The sequence below is a fragment of the Pteropus medius genome, unplaced genomic scaffold, assembly GCF_902729225.1.
Source record: "Pteropus medius unplaced genomic scaffold, Ma_sr-lr_union100, whole genome shotgun sequence".
Taxonomy (NCBI): domain Eukaryota; kingdom Metazoa; phylum Chordata; class Mammalia; order Chiroptera; family Pteropodidae; genus Pteropus; species Pteropus medius.
In genome coordinates, this window is record NW_024347867.1 from 4,555,710 (window position 1) to 4,574,898 (window position 19,189).

The 19,189-nt window shown below is 38.3% G+C and overlaps 1 protein-coding gene across 1 annotated transcript; it reads right to left on the minus strand.

The window, feature by feature from the left end:
- Window positions 1-800: 800 nt before the first annotated feature.
- LOC120615795 (glyceraldehyde-3-phosphate dehydrogenase-like) lies at window positions 801-15,797 on the minus strand. The gene is given in 3 exon segments (XM_039879027.1): window positions 801-1,125; window positions 1,127-1,918; window positions 15,793-15,797. Coding segments are annotated over 2 exon segments (930 nt in total). The 5' UTR covers window positions 1,870-1,918; window positions 15,793-15,797; the 3' UTR covers window positions 801-938.
- Window positions 15,798-19,189: the final 3,392 nt, after the last annotated feature.

The window sequence follows — 19,189 nt, forward strand, 5'->3', positions numbered from 1 at the left end:
TGGATTTAACGTAATTTGGAGCCAGATAGCAAGATGGGGGAAAAACATGTAAGAAAAGTCATTTGTCAGCAAAGAAGAATGTAAACAGATGTCGGTTAGATAAAGAGAATCACAAAACCATCTGGAAATGCTTTAAATTAGATGTGAAATATAATTAGAGTTCAGTAAAATCATCAGTATTGAAAAGCAAGTCTGAGACACCTTGCTATGCTGGTGCCAAAGAAGATTGTGGGAGACAAATCTGAGTCAATGCTATCACAACCGTCACTGCTGGATTACCCTATAGGCATAAATAAATATCAGGAAACTTTCGCTTTAACAAATTCACCCAGAATTTTATAATCAAGAAACCATCTAGAAAAAGAAAATTGTTCTGCTATCAGCATACTTATAAATTTTATGTTATTTCAAAAAATAAAATTGTATTTTTGTTTATAGGCTTAAGAGCTAAGGGCTCTAAAAGTCTTATTCTGATGCTGGCAACGGTTCAGGTGAATAAGGAATGAAAATGAAGATACAGGTCAGGGTAGGTCCCCAGAGTAGGTCTCCAGTATGTTCTGGATGAGACATGGTCTGATAAAGGAGAGTAGGCTTAAGGGTCTGGAAAGTTCTAGAATAGTTGCTTCTGAAGGCGCAGGTACTCTTCAGAAACAGTACAGGTACGGTCTTCACATACCTTTTCTAACAGCATGCCATCATCTGGACAAGCAGCCCTCAGATCCTGGAGCAGCAGCTGGCTTAATGGAGACCTGTGCTTCATACACTAGGAGGTTTTTTTTTTTTTTTTTTTTTTTTTGGCCGGGTACAGTGAACTTTATTGATGGTGCACGACAACATAGGGTTCCCTAAGCCCCTCCCCTTCTTCAGGGGGTCTAGGATGGAACCTGGAGGTCAGGAAATTCTCAGTGTGTTGGGGGATCGATTTGGGCAAGGACTCCTCAGGAGCTGAGGGCCTCTTTCTCACATTGGGGCTGGTGGTCCAGGGAGTTCTTACTCCTTGGAGGGCATGTGGAACATAAGTCTACCACCCTGTTGCTGTAGCCAAATTCATTGTCATACCAGGAAATGAGCTTGACAAAGTGGTCATTGAGGGCAATGCCAGTCCCAGCATCGAAGGTGGAAGACTGTATCACTGTTAGAGTTGCAGGAAACAACCTGGTCCTCAGTATAGCCCAGGATGCCCTTGAGGGGACCCCCTGACGCCTGCTTCACCACTTTCTTGATGTCATCGTATTTGACAGCTTTCACCAGGTAGCAGGTCAGATCCACAACTGCCATATTGAGGGTAGGAACATGGAAGGCCATGCCAGTAAGCTTCCCATTCAGCTTAGGGATGACCTTGCCCACAGCCTCGGCAGCACTAATAGAAGCAGGAATGATGTTCTGGGCAGCTCCTCGGCCATCATGCCACAGCTTCCCAGAGGGGCCATCCATGGTCTTCTGGGTAGCAGTGATAGTGTGGACTGTGGTCATGAGTCTTTCCATGATGCCAAAGTTGTCATGGATGACCTTGGCCAAGGGGACCAAGCAGTTGGTGGTGCAAGAGGCATTACTGACAATCTTGAGAGAGTTGTCATACTTCTCATGGTTCACACCCATCACAAACATGGGGGCATCCGCAGAAGGGGTAGAAATGATGACCCGCTTGGCTCCACCCTTCAAGTGAGCCCCAACCTTCTCCAACGTAGTGAAGACACCAGTGGACTCCACAACATATTTAGCACCAGCATTGCCCCATTTGATGTTCGTGGGATCTTGCTCCTGGAAGATGGTGATGGGTATTCCATTGATGACAAGCTTCTCATTCTCAGCCTTGACTGTGCCTTTGAACTTGCCATGGGTGGAATCATACTGGAACATGTACACCATGTAGTTGAGGTCAATGAAGGGGTCATGGATGGCGACAATATCCACTTTGCTGGAGTTAAAAGCAGCCCTGGTGACCAAGCACCTAATATGGTCAAATCCGTTCACTCCGACCTTCACCATTGCATCTCAGGGGTGCAGCTGGCACTGCGCAGGAGGACACAGCAGTCTGTCAAACGGGAGGGGCGGAGAGCTAGAAGACATTTTAATTGCAGTTGGTTTTATATCATTTACACTGTTGAAGGTGTTTAGTTCCTTCCTTCAGTACAGTCTTAGATGCTGAATATAAAAAACGTATGCCAGACTGCTGTCAACCTGTGAATAATGGCAGCATCATATGATCAAAATAGACGTGATGACAGAGTCATTTGATTTATGAAAGATCTTCTCAAGTCTGTAATGACACAATATGAACTTCCTCAACTGAAAGGAGCAAAATCTGCAGAAATACACCTGTGTTTCCCATCACTATAATAAGATTCCAATTTTTAAGTTTTCAATACAGTGAAAGAAACAGGAAATCCATCTCTATCTTAAACTTCAGACCATTGGGGACTTGACCACAGATCAAAGAAGCCCTTTAAGTTTCTCTATTTTTTCAGGTTTTGGTGCTTACCATGCACTCCTAACACTAACAAGCTTAGTTCCATGAGGCACCTTCTGGGCCAAAAGATAAGTCTTTCTTTGCCCCCAAATCACATTTTCTCAAATGTTTTTCAAAGCTGAGGTATAAGCCTTTTAATAGAATTATGCAAATTATGCCCTAACTCCAAATGTTTTTGGAATTAAACGCCGCTTTGAAGAATTGCTGTGCTTGCAATGTCCGCATTAGGAAAGGAAGGAAAGATAGGGACTGCAGGCAATGACGACACCCCACACTTGGGTTTTATTTGTCCCCAAGGTTATTTTGTGCAAACTTAAAGCAACCTCTGCTTCTGAAAGGTCAAACTCGCTTGGATGAAAATGCTGATGGTCATTTGGGGATTATCCTCTTGGCAGAGTAGAAGCCCTGCTCGAATACACCTCATTCCTGATTTGAACTGTCTGGATAGATGAGATAAAAACATCTAGGGCACAAACCAGGGCAATAAACAGTCAGGTGAAGAAACTTGCATCACTCCTAAATGTGAGGTGTAAAAGTACATTTGAAAAATACGCCACGGCTCAGTGTGAAAAAATTTTCTATTTCCTAGTTTTTCTTTTAAAATAATGGCAATCGTTTTCTTTTAAATGATACTCAGAAAAAGATGACTGTAAACAATTTCTTCCAGTGTGACACAAGTTTAGCATTTCAGACTGGGACAGACTCTGTCAAACAGAAGATAAATATATTCATGTAGAGAAGCTACCTTGTAAGAGTCACACCAACTGTTCTGATTCTGAAACTTGAGCCTTCCGCATGTGGGGTAAACAAAACTTTTTTCAAATAGCCACAGGGCATGGCTTTATCATTAAAGTAACACGTTAGAACTAAGTAGCTGATGAAAGCAGTGATTTTTTTTTTTTGGACTCAGATAATGTAATAGCAAGCAAATGGTACTTAGTTTAAAGCAGTCTCCTCTTTTCTACATGTAAAGTTGCAGATTTAAGGCCCTGAGGCATGGTTCCAAAGCAGCTCAGACATCCAATTGCCCTCTGATCTGTCCTTTCCTTCAGCTGTTCCTTCTTCAAGGTGAAGCACCTCTTCTCCCTAAAAGCAGTGCTTGATGGTGGAGTGTCTGGCAAAACAGCCTCGGGACAAAAGAAGGGCTCAGAGAAGAGTGGTAAATGAGACCTTTGCCAAGTGATGATTTTTAGCCTAGTTTAGGTTTCTGAGGGTCACAGGATAAGGACAACATTGATTGCCAGCACATCATTTCATAATAATGAGACTTCAGCTGAAAATCCAGCTCCCATAAACGTTCAAATATTCACTTTATATTTACAAATACATGTAACAATGACAAAAAACAAAAACAAAAACAAAAACAAAAACAAACCCAGAAACTTCAGCCCTTCCCCTCTTTCACATCATGCTGCCTGCGTTGACACGACCTATGATATGCCCTTCGAAGCAGCTCTGTCTGCTGCTGGGAGGTGAGCTGCTTGACCAGAGGCTATTTGCTGCTATCCTTCTATGCAATGTGCACACTCAGCTCACATCTCTGCCAAGGACTTAAAGTCGAGAACACTGGCAGTCTCAAATATGTAATCTGGATTTCAAAACAAAGTTCCTGTGCTGCTGGTACATCCAAGTGTTCCCAGCCACAGTGGGCTTTACTGTCACTCTCTCAGCTGCTGTGCAACTTCTCTTGCAGATCTACTGACATTTGCCTAGCTTGAAAACCGATATCTCTAAGTCAGTTTCTTCTTTGATTTATTTTTCTCATTCACGTTTAATTGTGATTAGAAGCTACTTCTACACCGCTGCTCTACAATTTGTACTGTGTTTGCTTCTGGGATTTTCTCTAATAGCACAGTGCAGTGGAATAACATTAATATTACGAAAATGGGATCCGTTTTTACAGTTAAGCATGGAGCGGATGGTGTTCTTTTATTAAAAATTGCCGAAGGCTGCAATTTGTAGGTAATTAGGTAACCTATATGAGATTTAACTTCTGCATGTTTTTCTCCCCAGAGACAACTTTTTTATAAGCAGAAAAAGTCAACTATGAAAAATTAAATCAAACCAAAAACACATTCATTAAACTAATTCTTGTCAGAATAACAACATTCTCTCTCCTGCTGATATATTTGTGTGGGAAAAACAAAAACAAAAACATGGCTTCCCACTTTGGTCTGAAGTGATGACAGGTTATGCAAGAAAAACATATAGCTGTTGGTAGGTTATTTTGGTTTTGTTTTATTACACCCCCTCACCCCCCATCCTCGGCGGCCAAAAGAAACGAACTGAGACTTCATAAGCACAGATAAACTACATGTTTTTTTTCCAAGAAATATCTGCAACAGAGCTTTCAGATGGGGTCATATTACAACTCTAAATATGAATAGCACAACAGAGGGGCAAAAAAACATTGTTTTGGCTGGTACATGTGGATATTAGTTTATAGTCTAGAAGTTAACTGAATAGCCATAGACTCTGATTGGAGTTCAGAGAAGGTTCTGATGCTCTATCCAGTTCAAACTGGTTTGGTTGCCTGAGTTAGAAATACTAAAAGGGAACAGAAAACAAATCTGCCGATTGGCTGCTTTCCTGAGCATCATTATATAGGACACAGTCGTGAAAGAAAGAGACGGGATTGTGCCCCAGGGAAAAAGAAATCAATCATAACTATATATGCTGAGTATACTGTGAAGGTGACCATACATGTGTGTGATTAAGTGGATCGTTTTCTGGTTTTAAAATTCAGCACAGTAGGTTCAGAGTAAACGATTTTGCATTGTTATCACCTTCTAATATACCATTTGATATGTGAGCAATATTAACTATTAGTTTTTTCTTTATTTTCTGGCCTTCTTGACAGAATATAAGTGCTAAGGAACCTTTGTTTTATGTATTCCCTTAGCCCTAGACTTAGACCAGTGCAATGGACATAGCTGTTGTTCAGTAAATGCATACTGAATAAATATTAATTTATCTTTTTTAGTTCTGTGTTCCATGAAGCTGATTGATGATAGACCTATAGCCTTTGAAATAGCATTACATTATTTTATATTCACTGAATGTCAGAGGCAAAACCTCAACCTTTTTATTTTAACATAAAATACAGACTGCTAACACCTTGAGAATTTTAATATGGCTTAAAATGAGCTGAGGCCTCCTAACTTGGAGAGTTTCTGGTTGGTTATCAATTTAACTGCTTATAAGATTGTTTGTTACTTGAGCAGAGGCCAGAAATAACACTGGAATAGAATACTCTTTCCTAAGTTTTCCTACAAGTGCACCATCCCATTAGAGAAAGCTGAGAAAACAATACTTCAAAGTGCTTTCGAGAAAGTGAAGTCGAATTTTGCACACCAATGGAGTGCTGCTTTTATTTCACATAACTACACATATCTGTTTTTAATAGAATGTTGATAGAGGTATCTTGTTACTGCTAGAAAGAACTAAAAAACAAATGTTCTCTTACAACTCACGAACTTCAGCCAGTTAAGTTCTGGGTTCTTGCAGTGGACCTAAGTCTCAGCTGGTGTGCCCTCCAAAGAAGGCAGATTTCTGAGCCCTACCCTGGAACTTCTGATTCAATAGATAAAAGCATGATACAGAAATCAGGCATGTGTTTAATAATGCCATTTGATTTGTATGCAAGTTGTCTGTAGACTTGACCTTGAGAAAAGAAAAAAATCCCTGATTTGTGAAAGATCCTTTAAGACTTTGGTTTCCTGTGAGCTCAGCTCTCACTGGATTATAATTCAGGTATCTGGCTGCTAGACAAACACCCACATGTACTGATTATTAGAAAAGTAAAATTGCCAAGAGACTATTAGAACATGCATATACAGTTCTAAAAATGTTTATCTTTTCCATTCTTCAATAGACTGAGGCTTCGGTTTAGGTCAATGCTACACATGTTGGCAAAAGTCAAATGAAAGAAAAAAATCAATAAAAGTATTTGTTCTTCATTTGGCAAACCACAAAATATTTTCTCAAATATTATCCAATTTGCTTTTCATAGTAATTTTGTGAGTGAGTTAGGGTACGTGCGTGTTAATTTAATTTTGCATATGAACAAACTGAGATGCAAAGAGATTCTCACTGACCCAAAGCCAGATAAGCAGAAATAAACAGCACAGTGGGCATTCCTTATGCTTAGTATAGTGTTTGTTCAACTACCCTTCAAGATCCCCTCTGTATATCAAAATATATTTTCTAATTGCCTTTCTTTCTTGACCCTTTCCTCTCTAGAGACATTGAAGAGGAGCTCTTACCACAATGCCCACCTCTTGATAAACAGGAGGAAGAGAAAAATAGTTGGATGTTATCATTGTATTTAGAATTAAATGAGATAATATGTGTGAAAAGTGCTTTGTAAGTTCTATAACATTGAACATATACATGCATACATTATATGCAAGTGTTATTATTATTATTATTATTATTATTATTGCTATTGCTTATCTTTTCCTAGGCATTAAGGCTTCAAAAAGGAAACTCTTGAAACCTACTCAGAGTATCTGATAAAAAAAGCTACCAACAACAAATTTAGTGATAAATCATAAGAGAAGAAACGAAGGATGAAATATATGCAAAAAAGAAATGATACTTTAAAATAAAGTTCAGAACTTGGAGTAACTGCTCAAATGTAATCAAAGTTGAATTGTAGGAGGAGACATATGACTTGTATTCAAAACATCCCCCCAAATGGCACATAGATAACTATACATGAGCTTAGAATCTCTCATTTTGTTTTCTCAGAAAATTTCTTGTAGTTGGATTTGAGTCTGCATGAGATGTTGAGCACTTCAGAGGAGCCACACAGGTTGACGCCTGTGCTGTGAAGTATCCTGACTTGACCAGGTCTAAAGTGTCTTTTATATCCTGAAAGCAAGGAAGTATTTTTCAGCAGGAACCTTAGCCTACTCCTCACAGCTGATAAGGGAATGTAATGCAGACTGCCTTGTTATTTTTGTCTCTTAATGTCTCCTGGTCTCTGCATGTCATCTCTTAGCCATAATTTCATATTGCTAGTTGTAATCAAATCTTACCTTGGAAATGTCAGAAGAGCAGAAAGAGTGCAGTTATTTCAACAGCTGTCTCTCCGGGCTCTTCTGCTGTGTCATGATGGGAGGTATGGTGAGACAGTAAGTTGAATTATCAGAGTCTTTTCCATCAAACATTGCTTAATACTGACGTAAATAAATGGTGTAATTACTTGATCGAGCTAATCGTCCTGAATAGAAATGAAGTAAATACCAACTTATCAAGGTCATTTCTATGTGTACATCAGAATAATTTTGCATAAATGACTGAGAAGCTTGAATCACATTTTTTTTCATCTAGTTGAATCTGAAAGAGAGAAAACAAACAAAAGAAAACTTTCCTTTGCTGACAGAGTCACAAATGTCATGCATCTTGCAACAAATGTAGATTCACATTATTATTTGAACCTTTCATGCATTGATAGTCTGGACTGGCTCTAACTTACATCAGAATCTGGATCAGATTATACCTGGTATGTTCATTCAATTTATTGAGAGAATCAATGGTCAGTGCTTCACTGATCCCGATAAATGCCCACTCAAGAAATTCATAAATCTTAGTTCAATGTATCAGCTCATAAATCTCCATATCCAACACCCACTTGACATCACATACTTGATGGATACATTCAAACCATATCTGAGAAACAAATTTCAACATGCTATTCTAGGAGTTCCCACTCCTGTTTCTTTAAAAAAAAAAAAAAAAAATTGAAATAGATGCTTTCCCACCTTCTTGAGCCTTGTAAGGAACTTAAAAGCAAAAGACATTTTTTTTCTGTGATATTTCTCCCCAAATAGAGATATGGACAAATACCTTTAAGATGTTGAGAGGACACAAGAAACTTGACCATTCTCAGGCCCACTAATCTGGATCTTTTAAATCAGAAAGAAATAAAAATATTTGGAAAAATCCAAAATTATTGTGGCTTACATGAGGGGGAAAAAAAAAAAACTATTACTCTCTCACATGAAAGATGACCTGAGGTAGGCAGTCCAGGTAAAGTATAGATGATTCCATTTGTCCACCATCCCGAGTCCATCAGTCCAGTCATGCTGCTTTTCCCTTAGTATACTACCTCATGCTACAACAAGGCCCCCGCTATGTTGACTATGTTCAGCAGATTAGAAAAACGAAAGCCAAAAGAAGAATGCATTTCTTCCTTCAAACATTTCTTCCAGAAGTTGTGTACACAACATTTGTACATTCTTCATTTTTTCATAACTATAGACTACCTACTAAAGCATATAAAGACATTCAAATTATACTTAGAAAATGGAATTAATAAGCTTTTAGATGCAACATGTCTCTCTGAAAACATAAACTATGCTTTTAAAGTACTTCTAAGAGAAGATATTCATCAAATATTATCCTCATTGCATATGTTAGACACAGTGACTATAGGGCTTATTTAATGTTGTATAACTGATATATTAATAAAATAAAGACTTTCAATAGTTGTACTTTCTACACCATTTTATGCAGAAAACACTAGACATAAAGTATAAAATTTACCCAACCAGCCAAATGTTGGAAGGAGAATAACCCAAACATCTTGAAGTATGACTTGAATTTGGCTTTGAGAAAACATAACTAAAACCAAGGTTCTTTTCATCAAACCAGAATGCTGTAGCCAAAAATACTTGAAAAATTGGAAATAGAGAGAAATAAAAATTCTAGTTACATACTCCATAACCTCTGCCTTTCATTTTTATTTTCTATATAACAGCATTTTAAAAAATGTTAACCTCTAATAATTGGCTCTTGTGCAAGCCCCTGCTCCCATAAATTATTGGCACCTTGACTCATGATTGTCACTGTATAACTCATCCTCACAATTTTGAGATATATGCAGAAAGAACCTCAAGATCACACAGCTTATTCATGACTATAACAAATTATTTTTATTTATTTATTTTAAAATTTATTTTATTATTAGTTTCGAGTATACAGTACATTCGTTAGGCATTTATATAGTTTATGAAATGATCACTCTAATTGCTTTTCCTCTCCTCTGGCTCTCCACCTAACTACAACATTAAACTGCGTTTCCCATGCCATGCTCCCCATGCCCGTGACCATCTGTCAACTACTAATTTGTACTTCTTTAACCCTTCACCTCTTTCTCCCAGTCCCCCAATCTCCCTCCCTCTGGCATCACCAGATTGTCCTCTATATTTGTGAGTCTATTTTTGATGAGTTTGTTCTTTCTGTTCCTTAGTTTCCGCATATAAGTGAAATTATTTTTAAAGTAACATGTATTCATTATAGTGCAGAGTAAAACATTGCGCATAGATTTTAGGCTAAAACACAAACTCCAAATTATAGCAGATGCCTCAGTTACATTTCCTGGACATCCAGGGGTCACTTGACTCTCCTGTCATTGAGATGCCTTCAAGACTGATTTGAATACCATCTGCAAAGCTTCCTTCCAACCTCGTTCAGGTCTCTACTTAAATATCACCTCCTTAAAATTGCCTTCTTCAGCTGCCCCATCTAAAAAGCCACATATGCCTATCTACACCACTCTCCTTCCCTCATCTGTTTTAATTATCCTTTTGGCACTTATTACAACCTGACACTTGCTATGTATGTATCTTTTCTTTATTATCTGTCCCCAAATAAAATGTGACCTCCACAAGGTAGGACTCTGATTAGTGGACTGCTTTATTCCAACTTCTTAGAACAGGGCCTGACATACTTGTAGAATAAAATAATAAATATTATGAATTTTAGGCACTATAATAGACCAGAGAAAAAAATTGATTTGGGCAAGTGATCCCATAATATGCCCCTTAAATCATACCATAGATGTCTCTGACTAAGCTTATGAAAACCTTTAGAGAGACCTTAGTAAATTTTATAAGACATTTCATTTTCATGAAGATCAAAATAACGTAGAAAAAAACCAATCATTTCATTCAGAACTTCTGATTGATTTCCATTAAGGTTATTGCCTCTATAATAGTTCTTTGAGTGACTGGTCATAACCTCCTTATAAACTCTCAAGAGAGTAGAGAATGCCACATGCATCTGTATTTATTCACTCATTTATTTAATTATTCAACAAATATTTTAGAGCTAGGGGACATTCTAGACTCTGAACATGCAGCAGGAACCAAAGTCTTTGCCCTCATGGAACTTATATTTTAATGAGGAGAGAGACAGACAATAGACAAATAAGCAAGTACATTTTGGAGGGTAAGAAATGTTGTGGAAAAAATAGAGAGTTAGAGAGGTAAGGAGCTGAATGGGGTGGGGTGGAGAGACCAGTTAAACCTAGGGGATTAGGCGAGGACATCTGAAGATGTTCCCTACCTCCCATGGGGGCTCAGAGCATATGTAGGAAGACCAAATATGCCGCTGCTGAGAGAAACTAAGAGAGTGAGGTCAAAGATGATGCCAAGATTTGGGGCCTGAACAAATGGTAGGACCAAGGTGTCACACAGTGAAATGAAGAAATGAGAGGAATTTGGGTTTGGGTAAACTGGGATTTTAAGCACTCAGTTATAAATAACAGAGCTCATTTGGCCTGTTCAAGCAGCAAAGAAACTGAGCAGCATTCAGAGCTGCCACAGGAGAGCCGGCGTGCCAAGCTTGGAGGCACGCAGCTGGGGTGAGAGCCTAAACACCACCGCACACTACTGTAGAGAAGTCTCCATGGCCACAGTCACTAGGCAGAGACAACCCAAGTCCAGGCTGATACTGGACACTAGAAGCCCCACCCCTGCTGTCAGAAGCTCCAGCTGTCACCCTCGCCAGAAAAAATATAAATAAATAAAGTATACTATATACTCCTGCTTCTCACTTCCCCTTTCAGGTGAGGGGCACCTGATGGGCAGAGCGTGGTCACAGGCTGCAGGGGGAGCCTGGCTTTCAGGGCTCTGGTTTCTAGCTTGAGGATTTCAGAGCATAAGCTCCCCAAGAGGCTATTCCCTTGGCTTGACCTCCAGCAAACAAGGCAAGTATTCTGAAATACTCTTATAATCATTGCTTTGCTCATTACTTAATGCTCAGTGAACACTTTCTTAAAAGAGAGAGGATTTTTTTTCTCTACCTCCAGCACTAGACCAGGTTTCTTGAGGAATGTGTGCCCAGGCCTACCCCAGACCAAGTAAAGTCCTAAAGCAGGGTGATGAAAACTGTAATGCTATTTGAGAAATAGTTCTTTGAAAAATGACAAGATATTTGAAATTTGGGAATAAAAAATTTTAAGAGAAGAATTAATATTCAAGGCATAGAAGGTAATATATACACCATGTAAATAAATAATTGAAATTGCTTATGTCAACATTAAAAACTTAGAAATTTAAGAAGCCATGTCTAGTGTTCCTTAAGAATAATCAATGTCACCAGACAATGATTAACTATTTATTGTTGTGGTTTATTGAGAGGTTACCAGGCTAAATGTTGCTATACAAAATGTTTACATTCAACATCTCATTCGATTTTCACAGTAGCCTTGTTACACATGACTAGGCTTAGAGAGCTTAAGTACCTTGTCTTACCAGCAAATAATGGGATTCCAATAACTTAAAGTCTTAGCTACAAAGCTATGTGCCTTAATTTCATCTCTAAGAAGACACAATGACCCGAGAGATCCATAACATAATCTGCCTTAATCTCATTAAATGTGTATTTTAACTCTGTTTTCAACTATCATTAAAACCGTCTGCTACATCTTCATTTGTCTTTATTTACAAAAATATGCATCTATGTACAAAGGTTCTTATTCTAGTTTTTTTTTTTTTGTAAGAGGAAAAGATAACCTAGAAATATAACGTCTTCAGTTAGAAATCTTATCAATAAATTGTGACATAGCTATATAATACAACAAATTCTTTAAAAGCATAGGGAAATCTTTAAGGTAAACTTTTAAGTTAAAAATATCTACATGGTAAATAGTGGATATAGTATGATTCCATTTGTAAACCTATACACACAGATTTATATGCTTGTAGTTGCATAAAATATTTCTAGAGGGGTGAACAAGCTATCAGGAGGAGAAGAAAAGGGATTCCTAAAGGATAAGACTTTTATCTTTCAGTTTTTATCTTTCTCTATGGCTTTAATTTTCTACTTTGCATGTAGATAACTTTTATACTTACTGAAAGTGTTTTCGATAAATTCTGTGCTTGAAATATTGTTGAGCCTTTTGAAGAAGCTATTTTAGGCCTTCATATACTTCATTTTAAAATTATGAAGCTGTAGAGAACTTTGTATTGTTTTGATCTTCAGACCAAATGTTTCTATTAGTCTTGATTTTTTTCAATATTTAGTTCTAAAGCAAATTGCATAGTGTTATACACAGACATTTGCTATAAATGGTCATAGTTTCCCTCTAAATAAAAAAAATAAACAGCTAAAAATAGTTAAAATGACAAATTTTATGGTAAGTATATTTTACCAAAATTTCAAAAAATACAGAACTTCATAACATAAAGAATTGAATGAAAATGTAATAATCATAGCAGCTAAGACTTGTTTGATGCCTGCCCGATGCCAGGCTCTGTGAAAAGCATGTTGCATGTTTATCTCCCTGAATCTTCAGCTTTTTATAACCTTGGTGCTTTTCCTGTTAATTTTCCAGAGAACTCCAAAGGAAATGATTTGCCCAAGGGTATGCAGCTGGCAAGAGGTGAACTCAGAAGGGAGCCCAGTGATTCTGAGCCCAGACACAGGAGTTTGTGTGTCGATACATTATTCTTCACTGCCTTCTGGAAATATAACTATGACATTTACAGAGAAGTTCCACTCACTCCTCCTTATACGTATGTAGTGAGATGGGAAGCTTAAAAACATAAAAAATATTTAACACTAGGATTTGGAAATCTTAGGGCTATATTTTTTTATTTATATAATATTAATTTAGATGATAGTACTTAGTGTTCATGGTATGGTTTCTAATTTACATAGTTATCTGCATACAATAGATAACTGGAGTATGAGTATGCTGGCTAATTAAAATTTCTGGCTATGTAAGTAGCGAATATACGACTTCTTTTGTTTTCCTCTTTATTACTGAAAATATTTCTGAAATATATTAGTACATCTTTTTAGTAGAATAGTAATGAAATCTTTTGATGAAAAAATTTTTCATGCAATCACTATGCATATCAATGATCATTGTTTAAAAGTATGTTAAATTGAATTTATATTGAAACTGTGCTATATCCTGGAAAACTCTTTTTTTATACTAAATCATCAATATGAGTTTATTTTAGGTAATTTCTTCATGTTTTCTAAAAATAGAATTTTCAAAGTGATTCTGGGTAAATGGATTTCAATTAATAAGGTCTGGCTATACACTAATGTTTCGAACAGTTCCGCAAATGCCTAATTTTTGAATTGCTGGGTTTGGAGAAAGCTCTAGAGTGAAAGACACTAAATGCAGGATAAACACTGACAGTGTTGTTTGTAAAAAACAGAAGGCTATGTTTTTATAAAATACACATTTCTGCCACTTCTCCCATATCTCACCTAGATAACTCCCTAGAGAAGACAGGCATATGTGATTCTGGTTTCCTTGCCCCTCATCCAGCCCTTTTAGGTCCACTCATGAGACAGAGAGAGAGAGACAGAGAGAGAATCCCTGAGAGTCAGTTAATCAAATTTCTTACCTAGTGCAGACATGCCTTTGGCAGCATTCCTGACAGGCAACAATCCAGCCTGAATGCTAACTCCTTTAGTTACGGGGAACTCTATGTCATGGGACGTTCCTTCCTTTGTCAGATACTTCTAATTGCTATACTCCTTCTGCCACCCAGTCAGCAACTGATACTAGTTCTGGCACCTGGAGCAACTCATCTTATGAACACACTATTCCACAAACAGGCATCCCAAGGCTTTGCCTAAGACCTTGCCTTATCCAGTTAGAGAATTATTAAAAATGATAAACTCACAGCCTGTTCAAGGTTCCTTACAATCTCTGGACAAAATGGCTATTGGAATGTATTGCCCTGTCTTACATGATAGAGCTTCCCAGACTGAATTTATTTTTAACATGGATGAAAGTAATGCATTTTACATTATGTAACTGAACAGTAACATAATGTAAGAATGGACTGTTCTCAGGTATCTACATCGAATGGAGCTATGCTAGAAGCCACATAAAATAGGTTTAAAACAGGCAACATTCTATTTCTCTTTGCAGAGTACCTAGCAGAGTCATCAACTCACAGGATGAATAAATGAAGACTGGCATGCAAAAAATAAAAATGCACACACAAAATCAACAACACACTAAAAGGCAGCAGGGTGACAAGAGCCCAAGATAATAAACATGTAAAAATTTGCATAATTAGGTCTTAGAATTTCTTTAGTTGTGAAATATGTGTGATTCACTTGATTCTGGGTGTAGTTAGGAAACATTCACCTCACTTAAACTGAGTCTGGTAGAAGCCAACCTGGCTTCATGTTTTGTTAATCCCCTGAGTGTTTGCTCTGCTGGGTATCATTAGCCAACTGGTTTAGCAGGAGTTCTTTGTTTTTTTGCTCTGATATGATTTATTTTCTGAGTTGCCTGAACAAACAGGTTGCTTAGGCCATTGTGTTGGGAAGCCTGGGGGTGGTTTTAGGAGAAGATAGAGCCTTCTTCCAAGGAAGGACTATTACTCATCCCACTAGTTTACCCTGAAGACATTCTCAGCCAAACATTTCCAAACCACTCTCCTTCCTCATGGGCCCCTAATAGATTGGAAGGGGGTGGCTTACACTGAAATCTTTGGTGCTTGCGATGAAGACATCCAAAATATCTTATTTATGGGTCATGATGTAAGTAAGAAATCAGGCTCTCTGTGGAGAAAGCATTAGTCTTTAAATGATCGAACTTGGAATCCATTCTCAGCTTCGCCATTATTAATTTCATGACCTCAGACCCTCTCTGAGTCTCAGTCCTTAATTGTAAAGGACTATTATGACATTTAAAGAACTTATGTAAAACACCTAGGATAGTGTCTAGTGAAGGAGTTCTCAAAGTGTGGCCCCCAGACCAGCAGCATCAGCATCACCTGAGAACCTGTTTGAAAAGCGAAGTTTCAGCCCCACTCTAGACCTACTGAATACAAGGGGGACAGGAAGGAGGTAGCAGCAATCTGTTTTTAACAAGCTTTCTAGGTGATTCTGATGCACAATAAATTTTAAGAACCACTGTCCCGGAATATGAAAGGCCCTTAGAAAATGGCAGCTTTTACATACTTCATATTAGTCTACTACTTTACAGCTTACCAAGTTGCTTTTCCACTCAAAATACCATATATGTTGCTCAGGTTTTCAATCCCTTTGACCCAGTAATTCCACTTTGCAAAATTTTCCTGAGGAAATAATCAGAGATGTTCAGAAAGATTTATGTAGTAGACTATTCATTGAGGAATTACTCATGCAAGTGAAAATTTGGAAACTAGAGTTAAGTAAACAATATGGGGTTGGTTTAATGAATTCTGGCACATCTCCATAATGGAACACAGTGCAGCAATTAAAGATCATGTTGTAGACTCTGTCTGTTAGAGCAAGTGCTGCGAATGACCTAAGATGCTTTTCAAAACGCAGATGTGTGGTCCATGTCTCAGATTTATGAGTTAGAGTCTGTGTTTGAGGGACTTTAGAATCTTTATTTTCTACATACTCTCAGGTTATTCTTATGCATCCAAAAATTTTTAAAAAGTGTCTTAGATTAACAATCAATAACATGACGATAATCATAGTACATTATTCAGTGGACAAAAACATATCACAAAACAAATATCTATAGTATTTCCATAATATGGACACCATAGACATATGTATACATATGTATATGTATTAAGAAGACCAAAAATACATGTGCTAACATGGTAAGTAATTATCTCTGGATGATAAGATGGCAATTCTGGTGGTGGTTTGTTTTATTCTGTTCTAAATTTTCCACATTTTCTGTATTGTGTATAACTTCAGTGAGAAAAGCAATGGTATTCCAGAAACCACATCTGTAATGCGTCGTCACTGAACTATGGAGTCGGACTCTATACCTGAGAACAGCAAATTCTAATATAGACACATGTGAACAAGAACTAGAGAAATAAAAATAACCAAATCAAGACATCAATGAACAAAGCAAATACATTTGTGTCTCGAGAAGGAGAGCACTTAAGTCTGCTTGAAGAGTGAGAGCCAAGATAAATTCAAAATTAGGCTGGAAACCATTTCCTGCTCTTCTCCCACCCACCAGCTGTGCCCAGTGTATACAGATGCAGCGTGCCATTCATTAGACAATGCAGGTGGCTGGTCATGCTGCTGACTCTGTTTGTCCCTGATGATCATCGGGGACAGAAAAAAAGGAAACCAGAAGATAGTATCCTGGCACAGAATTTAAGGAGCCTTCAATGGAGTTCTTTTATAATAGGAGAGTAATTGCCATCTTTCGAGGATGATGAAGGTATGGCACATTCTGAAGTCAGAGCCATGTACAACTGTCTTGACCAGACCCCCGATTTCCCCAACAGTGGGCTCTGGCAGATAGTGATATGAGTATCTGCAGGAGACAGTCTCGTGGAAAATGCTCCCTTACCCCAACTGACCAGAGCAACTTGAAGTTTAAGAACTGCTGTCAGCAAGTGTATATTAACTGTCTGTCCCAGGCCCACCATCAAGATAGGCCCTAGAGAAGATATCAAGGAGGTAAAGATATCTGAGGATCACCAGTGCAGACCCAAGTTCAGAGGTGGAGGGCGAGGGCATTCTTGGGGCTTAATGCTCTGAGGTCACCACTTGAAATTCTTAATAATTTTATTTTGCATTAGTGTTTTATAAGGGAAGTCCAAAGGGAGAGTAAAGCATGGGGAGTGGAGAGGAGCTCAGTCACTGCCCTCCCCCACCATTACCTCCCACAGATTATCAGTCCACAGACCACAGCCATTGGAGCCTGCACACAGGCACAAGGAGGGTAAAAGTCATGTACACCAGGGCTCTGGACCCTTGGGAGAGTCTGCAAGTAAGTGTCCCTATGCTCGAGGGAGCACTATGTCAGATAGCAAATAAAAAACAGCATGACAGATCAGGAGAAAGACAGAGAAAAAAAGGAAAGAAGTTTTTCCTGTTTTTTGAAGAGACCCTGTGGGGGTTTTGCCCTGGGAGTCGGGTCTGATAAGGACCTACAGGGGTGGGAAGCACTGAGGGACGCATATGGGATAAACAAAAAGAGAGGACTTATTAGAAGAGGCTCCTTCCTTAACAAGTGTTTCTGGTCTGTCTGAGGAAGCTAATTTACCCACGGAGGGTGTAGCCCTTGAAGACATCACACTGCAGAGCAAATCGTGTGGTTCCGTAAGAAGAGCATTTTCCCAGAAGAGTCTCTGGTGATTATAGACCAAGACACAACCCTGCTTAATTATATGCAGTACAAACAATTATTCTAAATAGTCTTTATGTATAGGGATGTATATGAAGCCAGGACTCAAAGAGAAAGGGCTGGGAGTTTAACAGACAAGGTCTTTGGTGTTTGTTAAACAATGTCAGGAGGAAAAATGCAATTATAAAAATGAGTCGAGTTCACCTTTCTTCCTAGAAATGATCTTTCCAGCAACTTCTATTATTCTCCTCTTGAGAAAAGAGTTATTTTTTTAATAAAAATAATAGAGCGTCCTTTTGGAAAACATATTCTCACACTTTGTTTATTAGCATTCTGGGAAGTAAAGGGCACACATGCACAAACAAATCACAATGCAAATGCTTATTAGTGCAGAATATTCTATATACATGTTTATAAAAATCAATTACATTTTACAACAGTCTCTAAATTACCTCCATAGAATTAAAAACCACTTTAAGTGTTCAATAAAGGGAGAAAAATCCATTAAACTCCTGAGTCCTGCTGAGTATCTCAGTGAGACGAATAAGAGCTTAGTAATTACATGTGGCAGAAGGAATGTGTGAGTTCTAAGGTGGTCTTTTCAAAGACCTAAACCTTAGCCAAGTTTATATGAAATCACACGAATCTCTTCCCTTCTCTATCAAGAGAATTAGCCAGGATCCTCTTACTTATTTGCCTGTCTCATAGACACATATATAAAACACATGTCCTGTATTACAGAGAAAAAGGTGTAGGTAAGAAGGCAGTTTAAGACTATGCTCAACTTGCTCTCAGACATGAGACGTATCTGTATGGCTGTGTCTGTCTGGAAGACTGATGGGATAGGATCTTAGACTCAGGCAAATGAGACCCTAGCCTGAGGCCCATGTTTTAAAGAGGAGACAAATCCATGAAACCAAGGGACATGCCCACCTGGAACCAATATTCCTCCTTGTAGTCCATGCCTTAGTAACTTGAACTCTGGAATTTTCTTCCTGAATGTCCCAGCCTGCTTCAGAACCTGTGTGAGCCTATTCAAGTCACAGCATCGGAACAATTAATTGCATCCCTAGCCTCATGGTGGCCAAAGGGCAGCTCCTGTGTTTGAGCTGAGTTGTCAAGTATGCACAGGTCCCTTAAGTTGTAAGACTAAGCAGACACCAGGAAAATGAAAGAGACAGGCTGTGGGTTGGATGTGGTGGAGACATTCATTTGTACTCTTACCCCTGCCTGCAAATGTTAGGGGTGGGTCTTCTTTCAGGAGACCAGATGCATAAGGTTCTGAGGAGCCTCCTAGTCAGAGAACATTTTAAAAGCAGGAGTGAGGGACATAAGGTTGACTTTGTATTGGAGCCTCA